Here is a 27,545-nt window from a genome sequence, read left to right as displayed (position 1 = left end):
TCTCTTTGCTAGTGAGAACTACTCCCACTATAGAGATTAAAGAGTGCATTATGTACCAAAAAAATCTCAACCCAAAGATAAAAATATATGATCCAACCCTCACTACTACTCACACCATATATTAAACATCTCCATAATATATTTACAACATACTTCATAATGGGAGAATGTATGGCTTAACATAAAAGGAATTATGTATAATGTATGGTCATCATAATTGATACATGTATACCCATTCAATCAATTTTATATGCCATTCTAATTAATATACAGCCACCAAAACACAGATGACCTTCCAAAATAAAGTGTATACCATTTATACACACTTATGGCATGAAATTCCCTACATGGCCTTCATAAAAGAGGACTCACGGCACACCATATAAAATTTTCATGAAGTGCACCACACGATCTTTATAAAAGAGGGCTAAATGCAGCACATCAAATCAACTCTTCATCGTATACCAAACAGGCTTTCATACACATATATGTCATTCAACACACACACTGTTTTCAAAAATATTCAACGCAGTTCTTAAAATCTGTTCGACTTATACCACGGCCTTTAAAAAAATGGCTAATGAACAGTCAATTTACCAACACAGTAATCAACGCATACCATATGTCAGACGCCTTCATGGTCTCAATATTCAACGCACAGAGATAAGCTACAACTCCTTTCAATGCATAGGAACCAGCAGTCATATGCACCGGCAAAGGCTTTAGTGTACAGCGTTCAGGTCTCATATGCAGGAGAGTCTTCAAAGCAGAGATTCAAACTCCTTTTTTTTTAACACAACAGTTTACAAACCCTTGACACAGCAAAAATACGAGCCCTTCAACAACAGCAAATTGGAGAGTAGGTTAACGCAGCGTCTAAAGCAGTCAAGGCAGAGAGAGGTTTCGACCAACGGGATTTGAATTCTGGCAGAAGGGCAGAGAATAATCACAGGAAAAAAATGAGGACAATGGCAGGAGTTACAGCAAAAACAACTAATATTGGGAGCTGGAGGAAGCTAAAAAGGGGATGGCTCTGATACCATGTCAGGCCAGGTGGGTAACTCCAAATGAACTTGTTTATTGCATTACCCATATCATGAATTTATACATGAGTGCAGAGACTCGTGGGATTCCAATTCCAAGGTCTCTTGGTTTGCTCAAATAAATAGTTGACAATATTTACAATAATCCTTTCAGATTAGGTGTGAACATAGTTCATGTCTACGCTTCCTACAATTTGCTTTTGTGGACACTTATTCTTTCATTTTTCCTCTAAAAATTGATTAGCATAGTGCCATTTCTTGTTGCACTTCTAAAAAGTCACATCACTCACATTCTTCACACCAAAATCAGAAGAGGATGTCTCCCCCTCACCCTTCATGGGTCTCCCTTTCTTCCCATGTTTCTTCATCTTCCTGATGAGAGCAATGTCTTGTGCCTCTTCACTTCACGCTGAAACTATTTCCCTCATTTCTTCTTGGATAAAGATATCCCAAAAGCTTATCACGAGTTGGGAGTTTATCCTGAGTGCAAAGACCTTGAACAAAAGCATCCTAATAGTAGAAAATCCATTTCCTGAAATAGGCACTAATTTCTCAGCTTTCTTCTTATCAAGGGCAAAGTGTTGATCTCTAAGCTCAGTAATCTTCATGAGGTAACTTGTCACAGTCTCTAAATCACTCATGCATGTGTAAAAAAGCTTGTTCTTCAAAAGCACATCCCTAGAATGTTGACACTTCAATACACAGGAATCAATGCCTCAAACATCTCCTTAATCGATTTCCCCACTACATGAGGAATTAGGGGATTCTTCAGAGAGTCCAGAGGAACCCTCTTAGCGTTAGTAACATACTTATTGTGTTCACTGTTGAGCATTGATAGGAGAGCAGTTTTGGTACCCTGGACCATGCCCCATAGATCAAGCTCTTCCATGAGCATCTGTAACCTGCACTTCCAAGGCATGAAATTCGAGGCCCTTTCTAATCGGTCACATTCTCTGAGACCTAACATGTTGGAGCTCACCAATCCTACAGTGCCTTGAATCACGACTTACAGAAATCAGCAATCTTTCACAGGTTAAATCCACACTTCACGAGCATACAAAACAGTTCAACCTTAATGCTTTGAAACTTTGGAATTTAAGATAGGCACCGCAATAGCATACAAAACAATTCAACCTTAATATTTTGAAACTTTGGAATTTAAGATAGGCAACACAATAATTTAAGAATTCTGTTGTCATGAGTAGGATGAGCATGGGAAATCTATGCTATAGAAGATATTAACTCACTTAAACATGAGTCCAATCGAATTTTTTTAACTTGTAAAATGGACAGGTCAGCATAGGCAAGCTGGATCATACAACAAAAATTACACCAAAATACAGTGGTATACCGTTAAAAAATTTGGGTGTTTCAAAAGTCAGATAGTTTACAAATCAACAACATTTCATGCACACAGATTCGTTATGATTAGAGTGTGAAGGCAATAGACTAGAAAACATCACCTGGGAAGGAAAGATATCACATATGCAGGGTGTGTGTAATTCACAAAGAATAGAAGTCCAAGGTGTTAAGGACAAAGGGTGTTCATCAAAAGAGTTAGTAGACAGCTGGGCAGGTGTGTAGCAGTTTATGACAAGGGTAAAAAAACAGAATTGTTATTGTGTTAGAAACATGTAAAGAACTGTGAGAAGAAGATCTAGGAAGCATGCATTGCCGCTTGGAGTCAACTAGTCTAGTGTGCTAGGAGAACCATTGACATGTCGAAGGATAGATAGGTAAAGGATAGCGAAGGAGTAATATTCTTGGGAATATTACTGGCAAGGAGATAAGACAACATAGGGTCAGCCATAGAGTTGGGATTGTCAATTCAACCATAGTGCTGGGAAGCTATCGCTCCTAGGCAGGCATTGCCTAAGGTTTCAAAGTTCAAGTTTTTAAGTTATTTTCACTTTTCAACAGTAGAATTTGTTTTTCAAAGTTGTTTGATTAGGAAAGACCAGCATGAAAAATAGAAAAATATCAAATCCTTGGAAGTATGGTAAGTGGAAGCAAGCAAATGTTTCTGGGCTTGAGACAAGTGACTAGTATTTGAGCTAAGCATCTCAAACCATAGAACAATGTGGTAAGAACTTCATTTTCAGAAATGTTCTTTACATTCCTAGTTTAACAGAAGTCATGAATATGAGTACATGAAAACCTTTTTCTACGTTGATCTATGGTTTGTTGATCCTTTTTCACTGTCTATTAGCCCCATGGATACTTCGTTACAATCCTTCCCTTATGGTTCTCTTTAAGAATTCGACAACACAAAAATATAACTAAACGTGCTATTATGGAGGAGGCTTAGCAGAGGGTTAGGGTAAAACCCTAGTGTTTTACTGCAACACCGACTTTCACCAACTGCAGGCACCCGGACGACCGATAGTTCCGTTCCTCCATTTCCTTCGCAGCTGTCTCCATCTGCCGGCGGTTACCTGTTTCCAGCATGGGCGATGTCATGGAAATTGAGAAGCTTGATTACACCAAGGACCCTTTTCCCGACCGAGTGATTTTTGGTAACCCTAACCCTAATCCTCTGGTCTCAGGTTCACCTCTTCCATCCGTTATTGTTTCGTCTTGTACTGCTCTGATGGTCTCTTTCCCTGGACACGTGCATCTTCGCTCGTCTTCGGGTCATTATCTATTGATTCTCCTGCTCTTGAATGCCCTCCTTTATCTTCAGGAACCATACACATACTCACTGCAATTACGCCGCCCTCGCCCTCTTTTGAGCCGAACCCTTCGATAAACCACCTCTGTCCATCGAGCTCGACTCTGTTTCTGGCACAGCCTGAGGAAACCCCAACATCTTGCGACCAAAACCCTCCCATCTCTGCAAATTCTCCGTCGGGTTGTTTTGAAACACCTGCGGTAAAGGTCAAATCAGCGACCCATCTACTTCAGGACAGGGTTGTCTCACCAGACCCGCTATCGAATCATCCATCTGCGCCGCGAGCAGGAAAGTGAAAAATTAAGTGTGTGAAGGCTACTACAAAGGACATCACCATTCGATTTGGCGAAGGTTCTGCTATTGGGGAAGTTGTTTATATGGCAAGTACAGTGCTGGTTGGACATGTCCGAGGCAGGACATACTCAGCGGATAGACTAACCCTGTGGGTGCGAGAAATTTGGGGGAGCATGCTCAAAGATCTGCCAGAGGTGCAGGTACTTCCTAGAGGCTGGTTCGCACTTCATTTCGCCAAAGGAAATTATACAGACTTGGTCCTGGCTAGGTATTGGCATATTGAGATGGCATCGGTTCTTCTCAAGAGATGCAGCCCCCTTTTCGACCCAGAGTGGGAGTAGATTGGGGCAGGACCTCTATGGGTTCGCTTGCCTGGACTCCCTTTACAGTATTGGTGTGAGGAGGTTTTCGTCAGAATTGGGAATGCCCTTGGCACATACCTGGACCATGATAAGACCTTCGTTCAATCTAAGAATCAAACCCTAGCTTGCATTCTGGTCCACCTGGACACGCGTGAAGGTCTGGAAGAAAAAATCACTCTACAATGGGGGAAATACACTCGGGTGCAGATCCTGGACTACGAAGGAGTCCCATTTTGATGCAAAAAATATCACAAAGTGGGGCACATCTTCAAGGATTGCCCACTAATCAAAAAATCAAAGGATCCTTCGAGTGCACCTCCTACATCAATGGGGCCTACTGCATCTACTCAGAATCGCACTCTTGTATTGGCACCTCTGGCACCTGTTCGCAACAGCACTCTGAGGACTATAGCAGGAGATTGCAAAACACCATCGCCTCCCTTAACAAGAGCTCGTGCAGCTGTCGAGGCCGCAAAAACTTCGGGTATTCCTCTGTCCTCTCACCCTTTCTCTTTTTCATGCAGCTCTCCTCTTGATTCATCTGCCATCAATACTTCTGTGGTTCACTGTACTCTTGCACCTACACCTCCCACCATCGCCACCACTGTTCCATCCATACCTCCCTCACCGACCATCTCATCCTCTCCATCCTCAGATGGGATGAATCCACCCCATAATTACAACCTTTGCTCCCGTTCTCACATTGATGGTCATCCGTCTCTCCTCTCAGGATTGGGACTTTCCCTTCCTAGTTCTGTCATACATTCATCCCGTGGGAGGAAATCTCATCTTTCAATAGCCATTCAAAGGGTTGGGGCAGAGGTTGCCTCTGGTAGACAATCCACTTTGGAAGGGGTTCTTAGAGCACTGAATACCCCGGGCAGGGTTCCCCCATGAAGTGCCTCTCATTTAACTGCAGGGGCATGGCTAGTGCCTCCAAAAAACTAGCCCTGCGCAGATTATTTGAAGTTGAACCTATTGATATCATCATGCTACAAGAATCCCTGGGCGAGGCCGAAATTATCTCCAGAACACTAGCCTCCCTCAAACCTGGATGGCAATTTTTCGCCATAGATGCTATGGGGCGATCGGGGGGTTTAGCCATAGGGCACAATCCTCGCACCATCAAAGTGTTAGCATCCTGGGGAGGATCTGGGTTTATAGGATTGGATATCTTCTCAGCGGAGCTCGGACTGAACCTTAGGGTTATCAATATATATGGTCCATGTCAACAGAGAGAGATCTTTTGGCAGCACCTGCTCAATCTCTCGCTCGTATCTCCAGACCACATAATTCTCGGGGGTGATCTCAATTTCTCCATAGGATTTGGGGAATCTTGGGGATCTCAAGCTCAAGTGGACACTTTATCAGGATTCATGACGAACCTTTTGGAACAGCACAATTTTGCAGATGTCCCCATGAATAAGCCACTCCCCACTTGGAGAAACAGAAGGGTGGGAGAAGCAGCTCTTGCCAGGAGGTTAGATCGTTTTCTAATAAAGGTCCCCCTCTTAAATCAGTTGCATCACTACAGATAATGGGTGGGTTCAGGGGGTATCTCGGATCACTCCCCCATATATCTTGAAATCCTTGGACCCCATACCAAACCCAAAGGTCCCTTCAAATTTAATCATGTTTGGCTACAGGACCCTGGATTCATCAATTTGGTCTCGGATTTTTGGAAAGCCAATCCTATTGCGAGACATGAATCTTTAACAAAGGGTTTCTGTCATAACCTGACCCAGCTCAAGCACCTCTCCATCACCTGGGCTAAAGAGAAAAATCAGAGGGACAACCTCACCTTAACTCAGATTGAATCAGAAATATGTGCACTGTCAAGATGACCGCAACTTGGGGTTTACATCTGCGAATGAAAAATCTCACCTAATCGAGCTTGAAAACCAAAAGGCAAGGATTCTGAAGGAGAGAGAGGAATCATGGCGACTCAAGAGTAGGGCTATCTGGTTACAAGCGGGAGATGATAACACAAAGTTTTTCCAGAATTATGCTAAAGGTAGAAAAGTTTCCAACACCATTTGGAACTTACCCCTACCTGATGGGGGAGTAGCAGACACCTTCAACAAACTCTCCCAGCTTGGCACCTCTCACTTCAAGCAACTCTTCAAATCCCCACCTGGGTCTAATCTTGCAGACATCATCAATGTTGCTGGTCATTTCCCTCGTTTTGTAAACGAAGATGAGGCAGAAGAGCTAAACTCCCCTGTTACTCCTGGCGAGCTTGAAGGGACTCTGAAATGGTTCAAAAAAGACAAAAGTCCTGGACCGGATGGATGGTCGATCGAATTTTATCTTGCTTTCTATGAACTCTTGGGGGATGATCTGTTAAAAGTTGTGGAAGAGTGCAAAACCTCTGGCACCATATACAATGTTGTCAATACCACTTTCATTGCCCTTATTCCAAAATCAGATTCCCCCTCCTCCTTCAATGACTTTAGGCCCATCTCCCTTTGCAATTGCCTGTATAAGATCATTGCCAAAATCATTGCAAACCATATCAGGGCCATCCTCTCTCGCCATATAGCCCCTGAACGGTTTGCTTTCCTTGAGCATCGACAGATTCACGAAGCCATAGGTACGGCTCAAGAGGCTATACATTCGATCCGGACCAAAAATCTAAAAGGAATCATCCCAAAGATCGACCTGGCAAAAGCTTTTGATCAGGTTAGTTGGCTCTACATCAAGATGTTGCTTATCCATCTTGGCTTCCCCCATGCTTTCATCACCTGGATTATGGCATGCATCTCCACTCCAACTTTCAGTGTCCTCATCAATGGATCTGCCTCCCATTTTTTTCATGTCGAGAGAGGACTCAGACAGGGCTGCCCCGTCTCGCCCTTACTCTTTTCGATTGTCATGGATGGGCTCAACAGATTACTTGCACAAGCTAAAAGAGATGGCAAACTATGTGGCCTCAAGATAAATGACTTCTTCTATCTTACACATCTCCTTTCTGTGGATGATGTACTCATTTTTCTTGATGGAAGCATTAGAGACTCAATCACCTTCTCAAAAGTCCTTTCCCTCTTCTCAAAGGCTACTAGCATGCAGGCTAATCAAGGGAAATCCACCATTACTTTAGCCCATACTTCTATCCATGAGTCTCGGTTTGCTTAGCGCCACTTTCCTTATTGTATCTACCCCCTTGATCGTGGATTCAAATACCTAGGATTTTGGATCAAGCCACTCGGTCAAAAAATAGCAAACTGGGTTTGGCTGGTAACCAAGTTGGAAAAAAGCTCTCAAATTGGTGTCATAGATACTTATCCAGAGCAGGCAAATTGGTGCTCATTAAATCTGTTCTCGAGGCCACTCCTGTTTTCTGGATGGCATTGGCATCGATTCCCAGGGATATCCTCACCCGCCTTCAACAGATTTGTAGCAGATACCTTTGGAATAGTCATCAAAACAAAAATATCTTTGCTTGGGTCAGTTGGACCAAGATTGCTTTGCCCAAAAAATGGGGAGGTTGGGGCCTAAAAGACCTAGCTCTTTTTGCACAAGCCCTAGCTGCAAAAATGGGCTGGATATTATTGACAGGGCAGAATCTATGGACCTTTGTCTCCTATTACAAGTACATTTAGCCTCTCCCAATCATGGATTGGGTTCGCAGGCCTAGTTGGCCAAGAACAGGTATATCATCAGTTTGGAAGGCTCTTCTGCATTCCTTACCAAGCATCCGAAATAATCTTGTCTGGAAAATAAATGATGGATCAAAAGCTCGCATAGGACTAGATCCCTGGACTGCGGGGGGAGGAAGATTTCAGCTGCCGAGAGAACTCGTTCAACACCTCAATTCACATTATATAAAGGTCTTTGCACACATAGCTGATCAAAGGAACACCACCATTTTCTCACAAGGATGGAAATCTGCCCAACAGCTTGATATTCCTCCTCAATGGCATCGGGAGTGGCAAGAATATATAAATACTCTGTGTGAATCTCACATCTGGATTAAGGAGGGACCTGACGAACTTGTTTGGTGCCTAGCAGAGAATGGAATTTATTCCCCAAAGGCCGGCTACCTCAGTCTCATTTCGCACAAACATCCTGAGCAAACACCAGAGTGGTGGAAGAGCATCTGGAAGCTCAGTTCTCCCCCGAGAACAAGATTGTTCTTTTGGTGTGTTCTCAGGAACAAGGTCCCCAAGAGGGAATCTCTATCACATCGCTCTTTCCAAAGCCCTCACTAGTGTGTATTATGCAAAAAATCTTCTGAATCGACAGAACACTTATTTCTTCATTGTGAAACTCTAAGCAATCTCTGGCAAACTATCTCCTCCTCGATTCATCTATCTAGAAAATGGGAGGGTGAAAATATTTTCTGAGCATGGGAACATTGCTGCAATCTGCATCGAGGTACAAAACAATTATGCCTTCCCCTACTAATACGCTGGCATATCTGGCTGGCCTGAAACCAGATTATATTTGATGACAGAGCAACTAGATGGACGCATATCTCGGCCCAGATTATATCTGCCTTTCACGATCTGCCTGAGCCCTCCAGACCTCGGTCTAGGAGACCGCATGCCCCTACTCCCATTGATAAAAACACTCCCTGGGCCTACTTTGACGGTGCTGCACAGAACCAAGGATGTGGCAGCAGTTTCATTCTACATCTCTCTGATCAACACTATTTTAAAGTCAAGATGGGGCTAGGACATGGGACAAATAATTTCGCAGAACTTATCACTCTTCGCCATCTGTTGCATTTTTCACTTGGTCATGATTGCATGGATCTAAACATTTATGGAGACTCAAAAATCATTATTAACTGGTTCAATAATATTATTGTTTTTCATGCACATCTCTCAGTAATATTCTGGATGAAGTAAACATGTTCAAAGCACAGTTTAATTCTATTTCTTGTCAACATATTTATAGGGAACATAACTGCAGTGCTGACGGGCTTTCCAAGGAGGCCACGATACTTCCCCGAGGAGAGTGGATGATACAGGAACAAAGGGGTACAAATGAGTACCGATACTATCACAAGCCATACAATGATCAGACTTATCACAAGGCAGAGAGTCCCTAATTTTTGAGTTTTCGCTTTTTGGTGAATCATGCACAGACTATACATATGTATATATTTATTTTCAGTGTTTATTTTGTTTTTATCTCCAGACCATACAGAAAGGACATCGCCCTGCGTGGTGTATGTAAATTATTGTAGATAACAGCTATGTTTATATTTTTATCAGACAAAAAACCGAACACCCTGCGTGGTGAAGAATGATACATGCATCCTTTTTGACAAAAACTGAGCACCATTTTTTATTATGGATCACAGAGATGGCTAAGGGCAAGTACAGCATATGCTGAAAGGCATCTACTACATGTAATTTTTCAATTATAATGAAAGATTACGATTTCTCCAGTGGAAAAAACTAAACGTGATATTACAAAGACCATAAAAAAATTATTGCACATTATGCCCGTAAGGCTCTGTTCAATTCCTTTTCCAAGGTTTAACAGCCAACGAGCATCAATGGTGTAGTTTCAAGGATAAAAACCTCAAAATTAGTGACTCTGCTAAGAAGGAAAAGCTTGAAAGAGTCGTTGACAGTTAGCTTACCTCGTCTGTCATCTCAAACCCGAGAGCCCTGCAACCAATATTTGATGTTAACAAAATTGTTATCTATATCAATGTTAAGGTTAACTAGAGTAACACTGTAATGGTATCTATTCTCCCCATAAAGCCAAAATCATACAATCATACCTCATTGCAACATTCAGCTCCTTTGCATCTATTGTACCTGGAATGAAACATTTTTATGAGACAAATCCAAGCCAAACCATGAACAAATCGTTTGCTATAAATAGTATCAAAATCAAATCTAAGGCCATACCTGACCCATCAGTGTCAAATAATTCAAATGCCTCCTTAATCTCTTGTCTTTTTTGCTCAGACAATCCATGATTGCGGCCTTTGCGTTTCTCACGCCTTGAAGCTCCAACACCGAGTCTAACATGTGATGACTGTTATATCAAAATACATAAATAACAGATTCATTTAAGTAACCTTCCAATTCAAAAGAGAAAAAAGAAAAATCCCCTTCAATGACCAGACACCCAAGACATGATTCCTGTGTTGAAGTAATACCCGCTCATAAAGAAACATATGAGTTACATTCTTATTCATCAAAGCTCAGTTCTTAGTGAAACGAGTAAGAGAACTATAGTTTGAAAGAAACAAAGCATATGGTATCGACTTTAGCATGCTTAAATGGAAAGACAGCCTATAGATCCATTATCCTGGATATACTCAACAAGGATCTAAGTAAAAAATTTGGAACCTGCAAAAGTGCATATCCTTGTATGTTTTCTCATCAATTGCGCCCATCAGAAACCAGCATGAATCACGAGAGAAAAAGATTATAGATTTATAATGAACCTAATTTTGTGTTTAGTTCTAGCATTATGTTGTCTAGCATAATGGGCATTAGGTAATTATGCATTATTATCCAGACACATAATTGGGAGGAATGCAATTTGTGATGTGATATTGGCTGGCATGTAAGAAGAGACTTCAAATATATCATCAGCTCCATTGCTAAGAGCACCCAGGTCCAACAGGAAGACCAGGAATCCTGCCCGCTATATTGTACTAGTGTAAATTGTATATATGTTATATCACAAATACCCTCTCTGTGAAAGATATGATTTCTCTAACTAAACAACTTACAGGAAGCATGCTCTCTCATTGTCATCAAGAGGGACAAAAGCTGTCACAACCATTTACGAATGCTAATTTCTTTAAACCCAGTTACAAATTTATTGTCTCAACAAATAATCACAGATCTGAAATAAACAATGCTTTCTAATCTGATTTGTAGCAATAAATATTCTAGGTTTTTAACCAAATAAACAGCGTAAGCAAAAAATACTCTAAACCAATCACATGCAACAAAAATAACACAGATATACCCTGAAAACCCCAAAGTGGGGAAAACCAGCAAACGTTAGGCCGCTTATTCAGCCTCAAGAGAAATATTTTCATACAGCAGTTACACAAGAATTTGTTTGCACAAATACCCAGTGAAATATCTCAGCCCTCTTTCTCTCACTCGACTCTTGTACACCCACACGTGCAGCCCAACAAAAAACTTCTGCGTACAAAGAAACTCGGCCTTTTGGCCAAAGAGAAAGCTTGGGCTCTCTGCTGATCTCGCTCTAGCTAGCTAAATCGAGCCTTTTTGAATGTGCATTCCCCTTTGGCTCTCAACTGTTGAGATTATATCTCACTTTACCAAGATCAATGGCTATGACTTAATTTGTTGTTAACTTATTTTCCCTTTTTATAAAAAAGTACACAGCAATTAAATTTCTGTCTAAAGTCTGGATTTAGAAAATTCATTAATAAACTGTCATAGGAGATAATTAAGGTGACTCGTTGCATGTCATGGCACTGATACATGCAAAATCACCTACCCAGCTACAATCTCACCACTCCCTCTTAGCGAGGAAGGTGTTCGGCATAACACCCAACTTATCCTTGAAGAATATAAATGTGCCTTTCATTAAGGCTTTCGTCAAGATGTATGCAACCTGCTCATCTGTGGGAATGTACTACAGCGTTACTGACCCCTTCTACACACAATCTTTGATGAAGTGGTACTTGATCTCAATATGCTTCGAATTGTCATGGAATACTAGAACCTCAAAGAGTTTAATACAACTCTGATTATCACAGCGAATGACAACCAGATCCAACTCCTAATCAAAAAGTCCAACAAGGAGTTTCCAAAGCCAAATAACCTCGCATGCTCCCATACTGGCAGCAATGTACTCAGCCTCTGCAAAACTCAACATAATTGACGTTTGATTCCTATTGTAGCAAGAGACTGCTCATGATCCCAAATAGAAATTGCACCCAAGAGTGCTCTTCCTGTCAGTTGTATTGCCTACCCAATCCACATCGGTGTACCCCTCCAACTTCACTCCATCTTGCTAAGTGTACCTCGGCCCATACTCTATTGTACCACAGAAATATCTCAGAACATGCATTGCAGCTACCCAATGCACTCACTTACACTCTACCATAAAATGACTGAGTGTGTTCATTGCAAAACAAATGTTTGGACTAGTGTTGGCCAGATACATGAGAGAACCAATCAACTGTCTATACAAGGTAGGGTCCATTGCCTATGATCTAGAAGTATCGATCTTCTTCTAGTAGGTCATGTTACCGCTCAAACTAGCAGGGGTCCTAGGAGGAGATTCTATAGAGCAACTACTAGGTCAAGGGAAGCAATGGAGCGATGACCCACTGTCACCTCAGCTAAGGCTCCCTACTCTTTACAAACTTTCACCGATGGGAGGAGACCCAGTGTAGGAGAAATCACTAGGAAGAATGGATCTATAAATGGATAGAGAGTGATTTCTAAGGCCTATTCACAAGAGAGACTCAATTGTATGGATTTCTTGCATGGAAATTCAAGGCAATAGGCTCTCTAGGAAGGGCTAAAAGGATTCTTGAGGCTAGGGTTTGGAAATGTATCTTGAAGAGATTTTTCCCAAGCCTAGAAATCCTTATGGAGACTTGATCTTTATGCGATCTTTGTGGAATTGCAGTTATAAAGTTATGGGACCACACGGGACCAAGTGGACCCAAAATTAGGTTAGGTAGGTGGAATTGGTCACTCAAGGAGGGGCTTGACTTAGTTGTGGAAGAAAAGAGAATCAAAGGACAAATCTTCTTGGAATAGAATGCAATGATCCAAATGAGGTCACTAAACAAGGGAAACCTAGGGAAGGAAACAATCCTCGAGCTAGGGCTTGTAATTTCCTGAAATTTGGAGGGCCTGAGGAAACCCCAACGTAGTAGTGTACAAGAGATTGAGGTCTTTTGAAAAAAATATGTTTTTTAAAGTGATCCCTTATGGAAGGATTAGTGCGTTGTCCTTTGGGAGAGATGGAGTAAGGAGAATTTATGGTTTGGAAGAGGTTTTACCCAATCAAGGAGGTTTTCAAGCAACTTCCTATGGCATTAGGACACGAGAGCAGCGACTTGAGATCTTTATACTTCGATATGCAATAATTGATGACTTATCAAGATGTATTTTGACAAAATAATCTCTAGGAACATTCACCCATTCACACATGGCCCATGCAATGATGCAACGCTATAAAAGATCAAAACACCCACAACTTCGTACCAGAAAGCAGTAAATTTCAGACTTGTATAGCGAAAATCCCAGCAACATTCATGTGACAAAGTAAATAACATGAATTAACACAAAAAGATTACTTACATGTGCAAAAGAGGATATCCAATCATCATATTATGCCAATAATGAAGCTCCAAGATAAGAGAAAGATATCCAAACATCAAAATTCATCCATAACATCCAAACTCCTCCAAAAGGGATAGCGAAAATCTCACAAGAGCAAATAATCTAATCCAAGTGATGATGATTGAGAGAATGCCTCTCTTCTATTTATACAATCCACTAAAGGATTCGAATGGCCTAATTTGGACTAATAATGCCACTAAAATAAAATAATGTGCATAATAACAATACTTTTGGTGACAAACCCACCAAAATATCTCAATAACATAAGAATAAGCCTCTCAAGAGGGCAGAATGATCAATATATGAGCCATTGGGCCTCTGAGGAGGCCTAATGAAGTCCAAGGGGTGCCATGATGTAATACTGGACTCCAAACATAGTGGACAAGGGGTTAGCCCCTTGTTTTCTAAGCAAGAACCTGTGGTGCTCCCAAGTGGGTGTAGGGGCACAAGGACATCCTCATGGGTCTCCAAGTGGATCGAAAATGCTTGTAGACCATCTATAAGGGCTAGGATGATGACATAAGCTCCCCCTTTGCAGCGGGAGACATCCTCTGGACCCTAGAACATCTGCCAAGTGTATGGTCCATGTGTGGAGCTGGTTTTGTGAACCAGGTGCATAATCCTAATCCAAAAGGTAGAACACGAGCAATCAACGAGTGGTGTTGGGGATCCATGAAGTACTCTCTGCTATGGTGGAGGCTTGTTGACCACTCCATGTCAACTACCCCATAGTTGTACATTTTTTCGCACGTGGATTTCCATCATGTCCGAGCACTTAGATGATCCACAAATTCATCATTATCAACTATATCTACACTGGAGTTTTGTAAACCCATTATGCATTTTGTAATGTAAATGATCCTAGTAAGACAAATGTATGTATCAACCTAGGTAAATTTAACTTTCTGATGATGATTTCTATCCTATGAGGTTTTTTGTCTCACTAATTTTTATAGGTCCCCAGCCAAGGGAATATTGGAAATTTCAAGATATTCTGGACCCTTGGGCCATAGTAGTTAAGTCAAAGTCAACTTTTTGAGACAATTAACTCAAAATAATCATTTTTGAGTTAATTAAAAGGAAATTATAAGTCAAATTCGAATTTCCTCAAAAAGTAACTTTATTTCAACGGTGATGATTAAAGATCATTTGATCTTCAACAACGGTTGAAATTTCTTTAACAGAGATCAAGCCAACTAGCCGTTGGAGAATTTCTATAAATGAGAGGCCTCTCTCCATTATTTGGATCCGATTTTTGAATCGTGTACTTGCTTTAAGAAGGCTCTTGTAACTTTTTTCTGGTTTATAAAATGCAAAGACTTTGGGGTTTCAGACCATGTTGTTCCTATTTCAGATTTATGTGGTAATATTGTTCTTAATACTCTGTTGCTTTTATTTGTATTTGCTGAATAATAGCCTTTGAGGATTGATTTGTGCACAGGTATCTTGCACAAATTTCTGGGTTATTAAAATATCATTTTGATTTGATAGAGGTAGTAGGTATCTCTATTTCTTGGTGATTTTATGGTCATTTTGAATCTCTATTATTCTAACAATCAGATCTAAGTGTGCAGAAGTTATCATTCAAGATTTGGGCGTTTGGAGAAGTCCTCAGCTGAACCAATTGATTCTCTGATTACAGAATCTAAAGACCCTATTATTTTAAATTTTTGAAGTCATCTTACAAAATATTTTATTTGCAGGGTTTTTCTTGGGCTTGTACCTTTATTTAAAATTTCCAGTTTCTTTATAAATTTGTGCAAAATTGTTTAAGATCTGGCTAATAGAGGGCTTTGATCTGTAGATCTGCTAGATCTGTAGAATATTATTGTAGATTTGTAAATATCAAATTTTTAACTTATTGGGGTTTTGGGTATTTCATATTTCTGTATATACATGCTTTGGGTTTTTTTATCTTTTGTTTGTGAAGAAATAGATCTGAAGATTATAGGTGATTTTTGTGGATTCTGGAGACAGATCTAGGCCCCAGAGGGCATCTCCATTTTGTTTGCAGGTTAAAGAGAAATTTCAAGAAGATCGTGGGCAAACTTTTATTTAGGGCCTTGAGGCTCTGCGCTAGCCACCTCCAGCCTCCTCAGCCTCCCTTCCATCCTCGACCACCCTTCTTCATTCTCGGCCTCCCTCCATTTTCGGCCTCCCCTCTTCATTCTCGCCTCCCCTCAACTCTATCACTCAGCCTCAAGGCATTCCACCCTCAAGCCTCCCCTCCTTCACCAAAGGTTTCTCACTAATTTTTCCTAAAAATTTCCCAAAAATTTTAACAAAATTTTCCCAAAAAAAATTCTGAGTTGAAGATCTTCAGTGACTTGGGCAATTTGTCTCCAAATAGCTTCAAGCCCCTAAGGGTTGACTAGTGCACACCCTCTAACCTTTCCTCATTACATTTATCTAATTGAAAGCAAGGCTAATACTGGCATAAATTTGAAATTAGTTGGAGTTTAGCAGCAAATTTAATTTACATCTTTTATTGTTGTACATTGCAGAAATAGAAGTTATCTTTAGTAACTTTTGCATGCTAATTTCTAAACATTGTTTCACTGTTGTTCAGTAATTTATTTCTGAGTTTTTAGATCAAATGCATCAGCAGATTAGAAATAGTTAAACTCAGAAATTTTTTGAATTGTTAAGTGAAGTTTCTGTTGTTATATATAGAAGAAATCTGAATTTTGCATGGTTATAGGACTGTTGATTTAGAATATATTGCTGGCATTAACATTTGATTTAAGAGCAAATTACTAGACTGATATTTCATTGATGTAATCTAAATTTAAACACTTAGTTTAATTTCTGAAATACATTTATTTTTTTTACATGCTCATGCAAGTAGGACTAATCTAGTTTTACTTATGCATCTAATGATCTTTGATTGAGTACCTCATACAAATGGATTTCTGAATTTAAAGTGTTTTATTTCCAGCATTTTACATTTCAGTCCTATTGTACATTTCAGTAATTACTTGTGCAGATTTTACATTTTACATTGCTGGTATAAGTACTTGTTTTCACATTACGATCATCATTTTTTTGAGCCTTAAGTTAAACAACACTCACAACATAACTTAGAATAATTCATATTTTAGGCCCTCATTTAACTAAAATTTATGAAGTCTCTAGTACTACACATCACAACATTTCACTTTGCATTTGCATATAGCTGAATCATTCAGCAACAGTTTCCCATCCTTTACTTGGACTTCATTTCCTTCGCAAGATAGTTGACTCCACAAGGCACTGGTATCATTTTCCTCAAATCAAATTGAATCCTTCAAAATCTTGCGCAATCTAAAACAAGTATTGGTTGCTTAGTTGTGTCTCCCAGATTGGTTGGTTCCCAACCAATCTTCTCTCATTTCATTTCCATATGGTCTACCCCCCTTAGTTTGCTATTGGGAGACAACTAAAACAGAGTGATTGGAGATTAGTGTGACAGCCCTCGATATGAGTTATTGTCGCAGTGCCTAGACATTTTGTGCGACAACAAGACCCATGGCTCTCAACACACCCTACAAGTGCTAATATGGCCCTCTGAAAGGCTAGGACCCCGTATAAGGAGACCAAGCCCCAAATGGAGAAGCACCTGCAATCCTGAATAAGATCCAATGCATCTTGTCCTCCTCCGATACAACAAACCATCATAATAATCAAGTAAAAGATCTTACTAGTCATGGAATCAAAGGGGCATTTCATGGTGAAATGCCCTTCCATAGTGGGCTTTAACATGTACAAGTGTCTCCAAGCTCAACAGGGGGTTAATCAAGGACCCCATTAGGTGGTTTCAACCTTTAAAGGGGGGCGAATTTCCATGGTACATCCCTCCAGTGGCAAGTGACAAATGATATAGTAATGAAACAAAATGGGTATCAAGGGAATCATCCAGACCACATGTCATGGTACAAAGGTAGCTATAATAAGGGAAGCCCACACCTAGGTATATGAGTATAGGAGGGAGAAAATCATGATACATGAGTTACCTCGGCCTTTGTTTTTCCACCCTTCATAATTGCTCAGGGCTCCAGGGGATGAGAGCATGATGTGTAGTATATAGTAGTGGATACCCCCTTAAGGTGGGAGGTTCATCGCCCACCAAGAGTTGGGACAATCATGGGTTCCTTAATGATGGAGAGGGCTCATCTAGGGCCCATAGGAACTAGGGTGATGGCCATGGATAATGGGTAGAGCTCACGTTTGGCTTTGGCCCACATGCTAAATTTGTATGTCCCGACCACCTTTTTCATTTTTTGGTACGTTTCCTATTGAAAGTGACCAAATTATGCTTTTTCTTTTCTTTTTAGCTGCATCAACCTCTGGGGCATCGTTTCAGGCCCATCCCAAAGTATGGACAAGGGGAGGGGGAGGCTAACCCTATGTGGACACATGTGGACCCGAAAGGGAAAGGAGATGAATAGGGCTAAAATGAGTGGAAGGGGGCGATGTATGTAGTGTCGGGAAGCGAGACAGCAACCAAAGTCAGGGTTTCCCAAGTAGTGTCAAACCTAAAGCTAATGCCAGTAAAGGAGATCCCATGGGACTAGGATACAAGTGTAACCACGAAATTGGGGAATGGAGAAAAAAATACAGACCTACCCCACTCTTTCCGGTGAATCTCCCCACAAATCCATGCCCAAAAGTGCCCATGAAAAGTAAGGAAAATTACTCAACTACACCAGTGAAAGCCATTCCTTCAGGGTCGGGAGGCCCACCTTCAAACATACAATCATAACAAGTGGGCGAGGGACCACATGGCTGGCTCAAGTAGCGGAGATAATGGAAAATCGAGCTATCTAGTGGCTACAAGGGGCTACTAGCTGTTAGCTAAGGACTGTCTAGGAGAAAAAAATTCTCCTAGACATACTACCCATAGGTGGGTGGGTTGTTAATCACAAATGGCTAGCCATGGATCTGCAGTACTCCATTCTGAAATGCTTCAATATTTTAACTATATATTTCCCTTGACCAAGGAAAATCTCTCCTTCTCTCTACCACACCTCCAACCCTAGAAAGTAGTGCATCAACCCCAAATCCTTCATCTCAAACTCTTCTACAAGATCCTGCTTACAGTGCGCTATGAGCTCCTCAGACCCAACATACAACATCAATATGAGAGACTTAACCTTCACCTGAATGTAGTACAAGTTCAGGTCTGCCTCACTCTTGGTGAAGCCCACGCTTTGCAAATAATTGTCAATTCACACATACCACGCCTGGGGAGCCTGCTTGAGCCTAGATAGTGCTCTTTTCAACCTATACACATGGGAATCCCTCCCATGCACCTAAAAACCCTCGGTTGCTTTATGTAGTTCTCTTCCTCAATTATACCATTGAGGTTCACGTCCATCTGGTGAATCCTCCAACCCATCTGTGTTGTTATAGAAATGATAGCCCTAATAGATGACTATATGGCTACCGAAGCGAAGGTCTCGTCATATTCGATCCCTTCCTTCTGCGAAAATCCCTTAGCCACAAAACGGGCTTTGAACTTCTCCACACTGCCATTCGCAGCATGCTTGATCTTGTACACGCATTTGGAGGCAATCTCTTACTTGCCCACTGGTTGTGGCACAACCTCCCACACATTATTCTTCATGATGGAAGAATATTCTTCCACCATGGCATCCATCCACACCTAATGCTTGGACACCTCCTCAAAGTTGGCAGGTTCAACCTCAATCAGTTCACTCATCAACGCCATACACCTAGAATAGCATTGAGGAGCCTTGCTCTGTCTAACTGAATATTGCACCAAACATACTCTTGGGCCTCTCTCAATGTCTGCTCTACCCACTTGCCCTGCTTCCTCTCTATTCTTGGAGTCTGAGGCTACGTGTGAGGAATCCCCTGTTCCTCATCCTGATCTCTCTACTTGGCCTACGCGCTCTGCTCACCAACTTGCATGACTATAGACAAAGGAATATGCGTTGACTCGACCTTTGGTGGTTGCCACCCATGAACTTCAATTGTAGAACTCATGCTGACAACTTCTGAAGAGCCCTCTCTTCTTCAAACTTCACATCCCTACACATTATTGTCTTCCTAAGAGCAAGAACGCAAACACAATAGGATTTTGAAGTCTCATTGTACCCCACAAGGATACTTTTCTCTGCAATAGCCTCCAACTTGGTCCATTTCTCCTCGAGAACATGGCAATACACAAAGCACCCAAAGATGTGAATGTGTCCCAAATTTGGTTTCTTCCTTGTAAACGCCTACTCTAGTGTCAATCTGCCCAAAACCTTGTGCGAGCTTCTATTTTGCAATTATATAGCAATGTTGCAAGCCGCTGCCCATAGAACAAAAGGAAAATCCTAATCATCGAGAATGGCCTTAGCTGCTCCAACTATAGCCCTGTTTTTCCACACTTGCAACCCCGTTCTGCTAAGCGTTGTATGGAACAATCAACTCTTTGATACCTTCCTGAGCACAGAAGTCCTAGAAGTCATTCAAGATGTACTCGTCGCCATTATCTGACCATAGTGTCTTGATCTTCTTCCCTATCTGATTCTCAACTAAAGCCTTGAACTCCTTGAATGTGTTCAAGACCTTGTCCTTTTTCATGAAATAGATCCAGGTCTTCATCAAGAAGTCGTCTATGAAGGTCATGTTGTCGCTCAAATTGTACAGGCACGGTGCAACAACAACTCAGGGCAAGGGCTGTCACTCTAATCCCTGCCCACTCCGTTCTAGCTATCTCCCAACAGCAGACTATGGGGTTAGTCCCTATGGAATATGAGAATGCAAGATTTGTTGGCAACCAACAAATCTGGGAGACACGAATGATTGGCCTAGCCACTTGGTTGATTTTAGCAAGTTATGAGATTAGATTGGATTATTTATGTTAAACCAGTGCCTTATGGAGTCAACTACTTGTTTTATATCGATTAAATACCAAATGACCGGATGAACAATCGTTGCTTAGATGTTTTTCTATCCTATATGAAATGCAAGTCCTATAATCTAGGTGAGATACAAAATCTTGAATTATTTTAACAATATGCCTCGCTAGATATATCCCTTAATCCTCAGTTGTCTTGAGGCTAGTCTCTAAAGTACGTTGTTGAGAGAAGTAAAGGTGAAGCAAGCAAAGGCCTGGATAACGATACCTCCCCTTGAAATCTAACTACCCAGTGCCTCCGGCGCTGCAGAGCCTATGGCTCCAACAACTGCAAGGTCACCGTGTTAACCACTAAAAGAGGGTCTATCCTTCGCAAGCTAAGAGATGAAGGGTGTTCCTATCTTTATATTGACCAAGCTTAGGCTTGGAGGTAAATTATTAATGCAGGACTAGGCCTAAAATGAAAAATGCAAGGTGATGAGAACTCTTGAGTTAAGATTGCTTATGATCTTAACTACTTAGTTACAATTGATCTTTAGTTATCACACAAGAGTACTTAATGATTGCGGGACAATCTTAAACACAAGATAAAGTACTCAATTTCAAAAGTGCTCAAAAGACATATTCAATGTGACCAAGAAATAATTGCCCAAGTGCTATACAAGAAACAAGATTAATGCTCTCAATAACAATTTTTACAAATATGCCAAAGATAGAATTAGATTATCTTATCATCCACAATAGATATTCAATCCAACCATGAACATTAAATCCAATGGCAATAAGAGAGATTAGAGCACTTATCCATGATATTACTTAGAACAATTAACCAAGGCACTTATATGAGATAACACAAGATGTGAAAGGGATGTCAATAAACAGTTACTCAAGAGATAGGCAACTTAGATGATTAATATTCTTTCAGGCACAATTAACAATTCTCCAAGTCATGTCAACAAGTTATAACAACGCCAATTAGATAAAGAACAATTAGATCCCCAATGCTAATGTGTAAGAACAAGAGATACAAATATGCCCAAGTCCAATGACCAATTAACCATTCAAAGAGATATTAGATCTTAGGATTAGGAGCTTTTGTGAGTGAGTTACTTAGTGCACAACTAGAATTACGAAACTCATAAGAAAACAAAGTGTTAGATCTCTTGTAGTGAAGCAATGTAGCAACTAAAATCCAATGTTACCAATGCTAACTATCTTCTCACAGTAGAGCATTAAACAATATCAAGAGTCTTTATGCACTTTGTGTTCCAATGACATTAAATGAGCAAGAGAAAACCTTTTAGGACAGCAGTAAGTTAATTATGACAGCAGTATGCAATCTTATGCCAAATGTGTCAAAAGAATCCCAACTACTTATCTCTTTCCCTTTAAATTAGAGCACTTAAAATGAAATGCAAACAGTGAGAAAATGCCTATGAGTGCAAGCATGCAATAGTGCAAATGAGATGAATGAGGCAACCACGACAAGACTAGAGGGCAGCCCTCTTAAAACACTTTGCCAATACAAAGAGATAACCAATGATGCAAGGGACAACAAAAGACAAATGCGTAATTGATTAAGGATCCTTCTCCAATATCACTGCTATGTTAGATCAGACCTTATTATGCCTTTCAAAACAGTGTGACAATCAGTGAAAATTTATGGAATATGCTAAACAGTGAATGCTCAATTTATGCAAGTGACTTATCAATGTGTTAGGTTACTTATCAATTATTTGTATGCCACTTAGATGACGATTAGACCACTGTTATGCAAATGATTAAGGCTGCTAGTGAAACAGAGACAAGAATGAAGGTTTGAGGAGACAAACCACAAGGCCTCTTGGCCTAGAAGATGACCAACTCGCTTCCAAAATTTCTTCAATGGAATGACCACCTGGAATCACAAATATAAGCCCAAAATCTCTGCAAACACCAATGAGGGCTAGAAGGCCAAGGAAAGGCAGCGGATAGGGGAAAAGGCCTAGTAGGCCCACAGCAAGGAGGGAGGAGGCCTCAAGGCTTGGCGTCAAGACTTAGGAGAGCTGAGAGAGCAGAGAGGCCCCATAAGGGGCTGCAGCCAAGGATCAAGCCCTCTAAGGGCTGCAGCAAAGGGAGAAGAGGCCTTTAGGCCTGTGGAAGAGGTGAGGGACTCTCCCGGAGGGCAGATGGAGGAGGGAAAGGGCCAGCCGAGGAGGCCTAAGGCCTTGGGAAGGCCTGCGGCCAGCCCTAGAAGGTTCTAAAGGCTGACGGCTAGGGTATCTAGCCCAAAAAAGGGCAGCGGCTCACCAAGAGAGGTTGAAAAGGGGACAGCTAGAGCAAGGAAGGCTAACGCTAGGCCTAGAAGGCCTTATAAAAATATTTGGACCCCTAAAAAAATCGAAATTTGCTTCAGATCACCGAAAAATCACCACAAACGCTGCAAAATCACCTCCAAGGGCTAGCGGCTTCCTTTCTTGCTTGAGCATTGACCTAGAGGGTGGATCTTGCCTTCCTAGGCCTAGATCCACCTCAAAACCCCAACGATAGTCTTGAAGGAAGCTAAAAACCCTTGAAACCCTTCCAAAATTTCAAATTTGGCTTGAGAAATCACCTGCACAAATGAAAATAAAAATTTCCCAAAACCCCAATATATACAAAATTCAAATAAAACCTCCAAACCCCAATTGCTGCAAACAAGGGTTAGAAGTTATTTACAAAACATTATATACAATGCTTATAAAATGAAATTTTTTGAGAAAATAATTTACGAATAATGATAATGGATCAATGTATTTTTAGAAAGTTAGAATATTGGACACACCCTTTAGCGAAGTAAAAACACCATACAAAAATTCCTAGAGCCCAAACAAGGTCGGCTCTTCCCCAAAGTATGTGAACTTGGAGCCCAAGGGCTAGTGTACCTGCAAATCTCTATATATTTTCTCAAGCAGACTTGTTAGATCATATGGTGAATCAGATTGCTAACACGTACCACAGATCAATGGAACAAGAACACCATGAACTGAGCCCCAAAGTCCTTTTATTATGATATCAAAGGTTCCCAACAAAGCAATGGCTCAATACCAACGTTACAAATTTACATCATCCAAAATCATCCTTGACTTGAGAAGCAAAATGGCTTTCTATTTATAGAAAAATCCCTCCAAGTGGAAAATAACGACTAGTTGGCTTGATCCCTGTCAAAATAATCTCGACCGTTGATAATAATTTGATCATCTTTTAATCTCAGCCGTTGAAAATATTTATTTTGAGAAAAATTTCGAATTTCTCGTAAAACGCATTTTTTTATTAATCCAAAAATTAACTTTCTGGATTTGTTTCCTCAAAATGTTGACTTTGACTTAACCACCAAGGTCCAAGGGCTTAATTTTTCTTAAAAAATCCATTTTTGCCTTGGTGGAGAGCCTCCAAAAATTAACTTATTTTTGACCCACGAATTTTTTGGTCATTTTCCAATTGGAAAAGATTAATTTCTCTAAAATTAATTGACTCTAAATTAATTAATTTTTTGGCTTAGGATTTCATTTTATTTTTGCCAAAAAATTTAATTAATTAACAGTAGAGGAGATTTATTATTTTTTCCACCTTCAAATATTTTAGCCATGGTGTCTAAGTATGAGGGACCATGCACTAAAATATTTTTTACATAAGATATTACAAATTCAACCCTCAAAGGGGAATACACCTTTACATATAGACCCTCAAAATAATTACCCAATTTTGCGACACAATATGATCTAGTAGACCAAGTGATCTATAATAAAATAATTTAGCCAAATAACTTAAATTATTCCCAAAGCACTTTTACAAAGACTCGATATAACACTAGGACTCACCTAAGACCTTGTCAATGAATTCCAACCTAGCTTTGGGGTCTAAGCTGGAGGAAAAACTTTGTCGATTATCTGTGTTTAAAAACATAGATCATGCAATGAGGTTAAAAAACCCCCGAGAACGAAATTCGTCACCAAAATCAAAGGCTTACCTAGTTGTTGTTACAAAATTAAACGGTCATACTAGCATCATTTATATTATAACTTGCAGAATTTGGGTTTAAAATGATACACATATAGTTGCCTGATGATTCTGATCTTTAAAAAAATTTGTACACTGCTTCCTTGGACTTGTGACAAAACGGGTACAGCATATGGCTCCATATGGGGACACGTTGCTTCATCGGAGCAATGTGAGAATCCAGAATCCTATATCCAAGCAAACAATATACATAAGGTAGATATATGTTCATGATCAAAATCATCATGTATATAGAACATCTGCTGGATTGGAAAAATCTACTCTAAAACATAAAACATAAATGCATGAAAGAAAACCAACTAATGATATAAATGAAATTCTACAGAGAGTAGGGTTAGAGATACTATACAAAAGATGCCTCAAGGAATCATTTGTCATCCTTGTAGTTTATGTTGAGCGTCTACCGACTTTTAGGCAGATCCATGGGTTGCTTTCCGGATGTGCCATGCTGAATTCAGGAGAGACTAGGATTTTGACTTATCCGACTATCATGGCTATTAGATGTATTAGACCTCTTTCCTCTTTTCTTCTATCTTTTACCTTTATTGCCAGTGGGTTGTGATGATAATAATGTGACCAAAGTAGATCTTTTGTCTTTATCTTGAAACTACTTGAATGAGAAATCTGAGGCATGCCCAACTTTATTCTGGATATATTCTGTCAAAGGTGACATAAGTACCACAAGCATTGTGAATGACCTGATATTTCTCAGTTTCTTTTCCAACCATGGCACTTCCAGTTAAACTGTCTTCAATGGGACAATTTACCTCCTAGCAATGAGATGGGAATTCTTTGGAAGGCTCATGATCTATCGAGATTCGAAAGGTCTTTGTTTATTTCACCATCTAGCTTATGCTAAAATTCCTCTATTTTGTCCAACCTATCCTGAATGGTAGTCATTTGTTGAGAATGCTCCACTCTCATAGCAGTGATCTCTCTGGCATGATTTTCTTCCATGTTATTTAACATGTTTTGAAATGTGATTGTCTGCTTATACTAAGTAACCTCCATAACCTGTAACCTATTCTCCAAGATGGCTAGTTCCTTGGCATGACTCTTTTGCATGAAACTCATCTCCTTGGTATGATTAGCAATTCACTTCGCTTGATTGAGTTCCATGTTCTTAATTACTTGTGTGTGCTCTGTTTCTATCGCAATCAAATGATTTTGGATAGTGGTTATCTTATTAGAATGATTAGATTCCATGGCTTCTATTGCTTGCGCGTGATTCATTTCCATGGTTTTAATGAGTTGAGCCTGACTGAGTTGCATATCCTTAACCATCTGAATTAATTCTTTGATAGGTTGACCATCAGTTCCTTCAATTTTATCATTGATCTCTTCAACTCTACTTCTTTGCAGCTCGTTATTGTTCTTAAGCGGATGCCTATCTCCATATTTTTTCTTAAAGGCATCAATGATTGATTTGAAAGAATCAAACGTATTATCAGGGAACTCCAAAAAGTAAATCAATACATCATCTTCTAACGAAAGAACAAAGAGCTTCATCTTAACATCTTCATAGTCAGCATATGGCAATACTTGCTCATGCAATGGCTGAAATTCTCAAGGTGAGTCTCGGCGTTATTACCTTGAAAAAGAGGCAACTCATCAATGGTCTTGCCGACCCCTTCCAAAAACTCATGTGGATAACTTGGAATGTTCGTAAAGTTACAAGGGGCAAAGAAGCCATCCATGATGACTTATTCGGGCAAAAGGAGCTAATGGATGTAAGAGAGAGATCCCTTGTTCAAGAAAAACAAGAGGTCTACAAGAAGTGAGCTTCTTCTTCGATGGGTTGGTCGTCTTGGGAAGAACTGTTTTCCTCCTTGGCTTCATGCAAAATGTCTGCTGTGAAGTTTAAAGAAGTGGAGTCGCCACTTGAACATGAATCTAGCTCCAAAATCCAAAAGGCAAAAAACCAAAAAGTTAGTCACAGAGAAGCAGATGGATATCAAGGAGGGCTTCCTATCTAAGAAAAAAGAAGGCTTACTAGAATGTAATTTGTTCAACCGAACTTTGAGAGCGGGGTTAAGCAAGCTACCAAGATTTCTTCTAGTATAAGCTCTTGTGAATAGATGAATAAGTGGAGTCACCACCCAAACAGGAAACTAACCCAAATGTCTAGGTGCTAAGGTGGATTGAAAGGTGAACAAGTTGATGAGAATATTAGTGAAAAGATGAAGGATGAGAAGATGAAGAGATGGAGGGAATGAAAAGATGTCATGAAAACCAGGGACAAAAAAACTCTATTCCTCGGTAACGGCGCCAAAAAATGTTGTGGCGTTGACAGGATATGGAATGATGATGAAAAGAAAAGATGATGATAAAATGTTGCAATGCCAAAGCTCAATAAATTGGTCCCCGTCAACGAAGCCAAAAAATGTTGTGGCTCAAATTGTACAGGCATGGTGCAACAACGACTCATGTTGGGAGTTGTCACTCTGATCCCCGACTTCTTCGTTTTCGTTGTCTCCCAACAGCAAAATATTAGGGGTAGTCCCTATGGAATATGAGAAGGCAACATTTGTTGGCAACCAACAAATCCGGGAGACACGATTGAATGGCATAGACACTTGGTTGATTTTAGCAAGTTAAGAGATTAAATTGGATTATTTATGTGAACCCAGTGCCTTATGGAGTCAACTACTTGCTTTATATTGATTAAAACCAAATGACCAGATGAACAATCGTTGCTTAGATACTTTGCTATCCTATATGAAATGCAAGTCCTATAATCTAGGTGAGATGCAAACTCTTGGTTTATTTTAATTATATGCCTAGCTAGATATATCCCTTAATCCTCAGTTGTTTTGAGGTTGGTCTCTAAAGTAGGTTGTAGATAGAATTCAAGGTGAAGGAAGCAAAGGCTTGGTTAACGATACCTTCCCTTGAATTCTAACAACCCGATGCCTCTGGCGCTGCAAAGACTGTGGCTCTGATGACTGCAAGATCACTATGTTAACCACT

The 27,545-nt window shown here is 40.3% G+C and overlaps 1 protein-coding gene across 1 annotated transcript in view; it reads right to left on the bottom strand.

Moving 5' to 3' along the window:
* The window catches only part of LOC149223097 (putative calcium-binding protein CML13), an 82,231-nt gene that overhangs the window by 6,051 nt on the left and 48,635 nt on the right, over window positions 1-27,545 (bottom strand). Inside the window, exons 2-4 of the mRNA XM_089385760.1 lie at window positions 10,241-10,370; window positions 10,111-10,147; window positions 9,967-9,994 (exon numbers count right to left, since the gene is read on the bottom strand). Coding sequence (XP_089241886.1) covers window positions 9,967-9,994; window positions 10,111-10,147; window positions 10,241-10,370 — 195 coding nt within the window. The remainder of the gene's footprint in view (window positions 1-9,966; window positions 9,995-10,110; window positions 10,148-10,240; window positions 10,371-27,545) is intronic.

Source organism: Pinus tabuliformis, chromosome Q, assembly GCF_031772625.1.
Source record: "Pinus tabuliformis cultivar Carrire ecotype Pingquan chromosome Q, CPIR1, whole genome shotgun sequence".
Taxonomy (NCBI): Eukaryota; Viridiplantae; Streptophyta; class Pinopsida; order Pinales; family Pinaceae; genus Pinus; species Pinus tabuliformis.
This window is presented reverse-complemented; position numbering and strand designations above follow the sequence as displayed.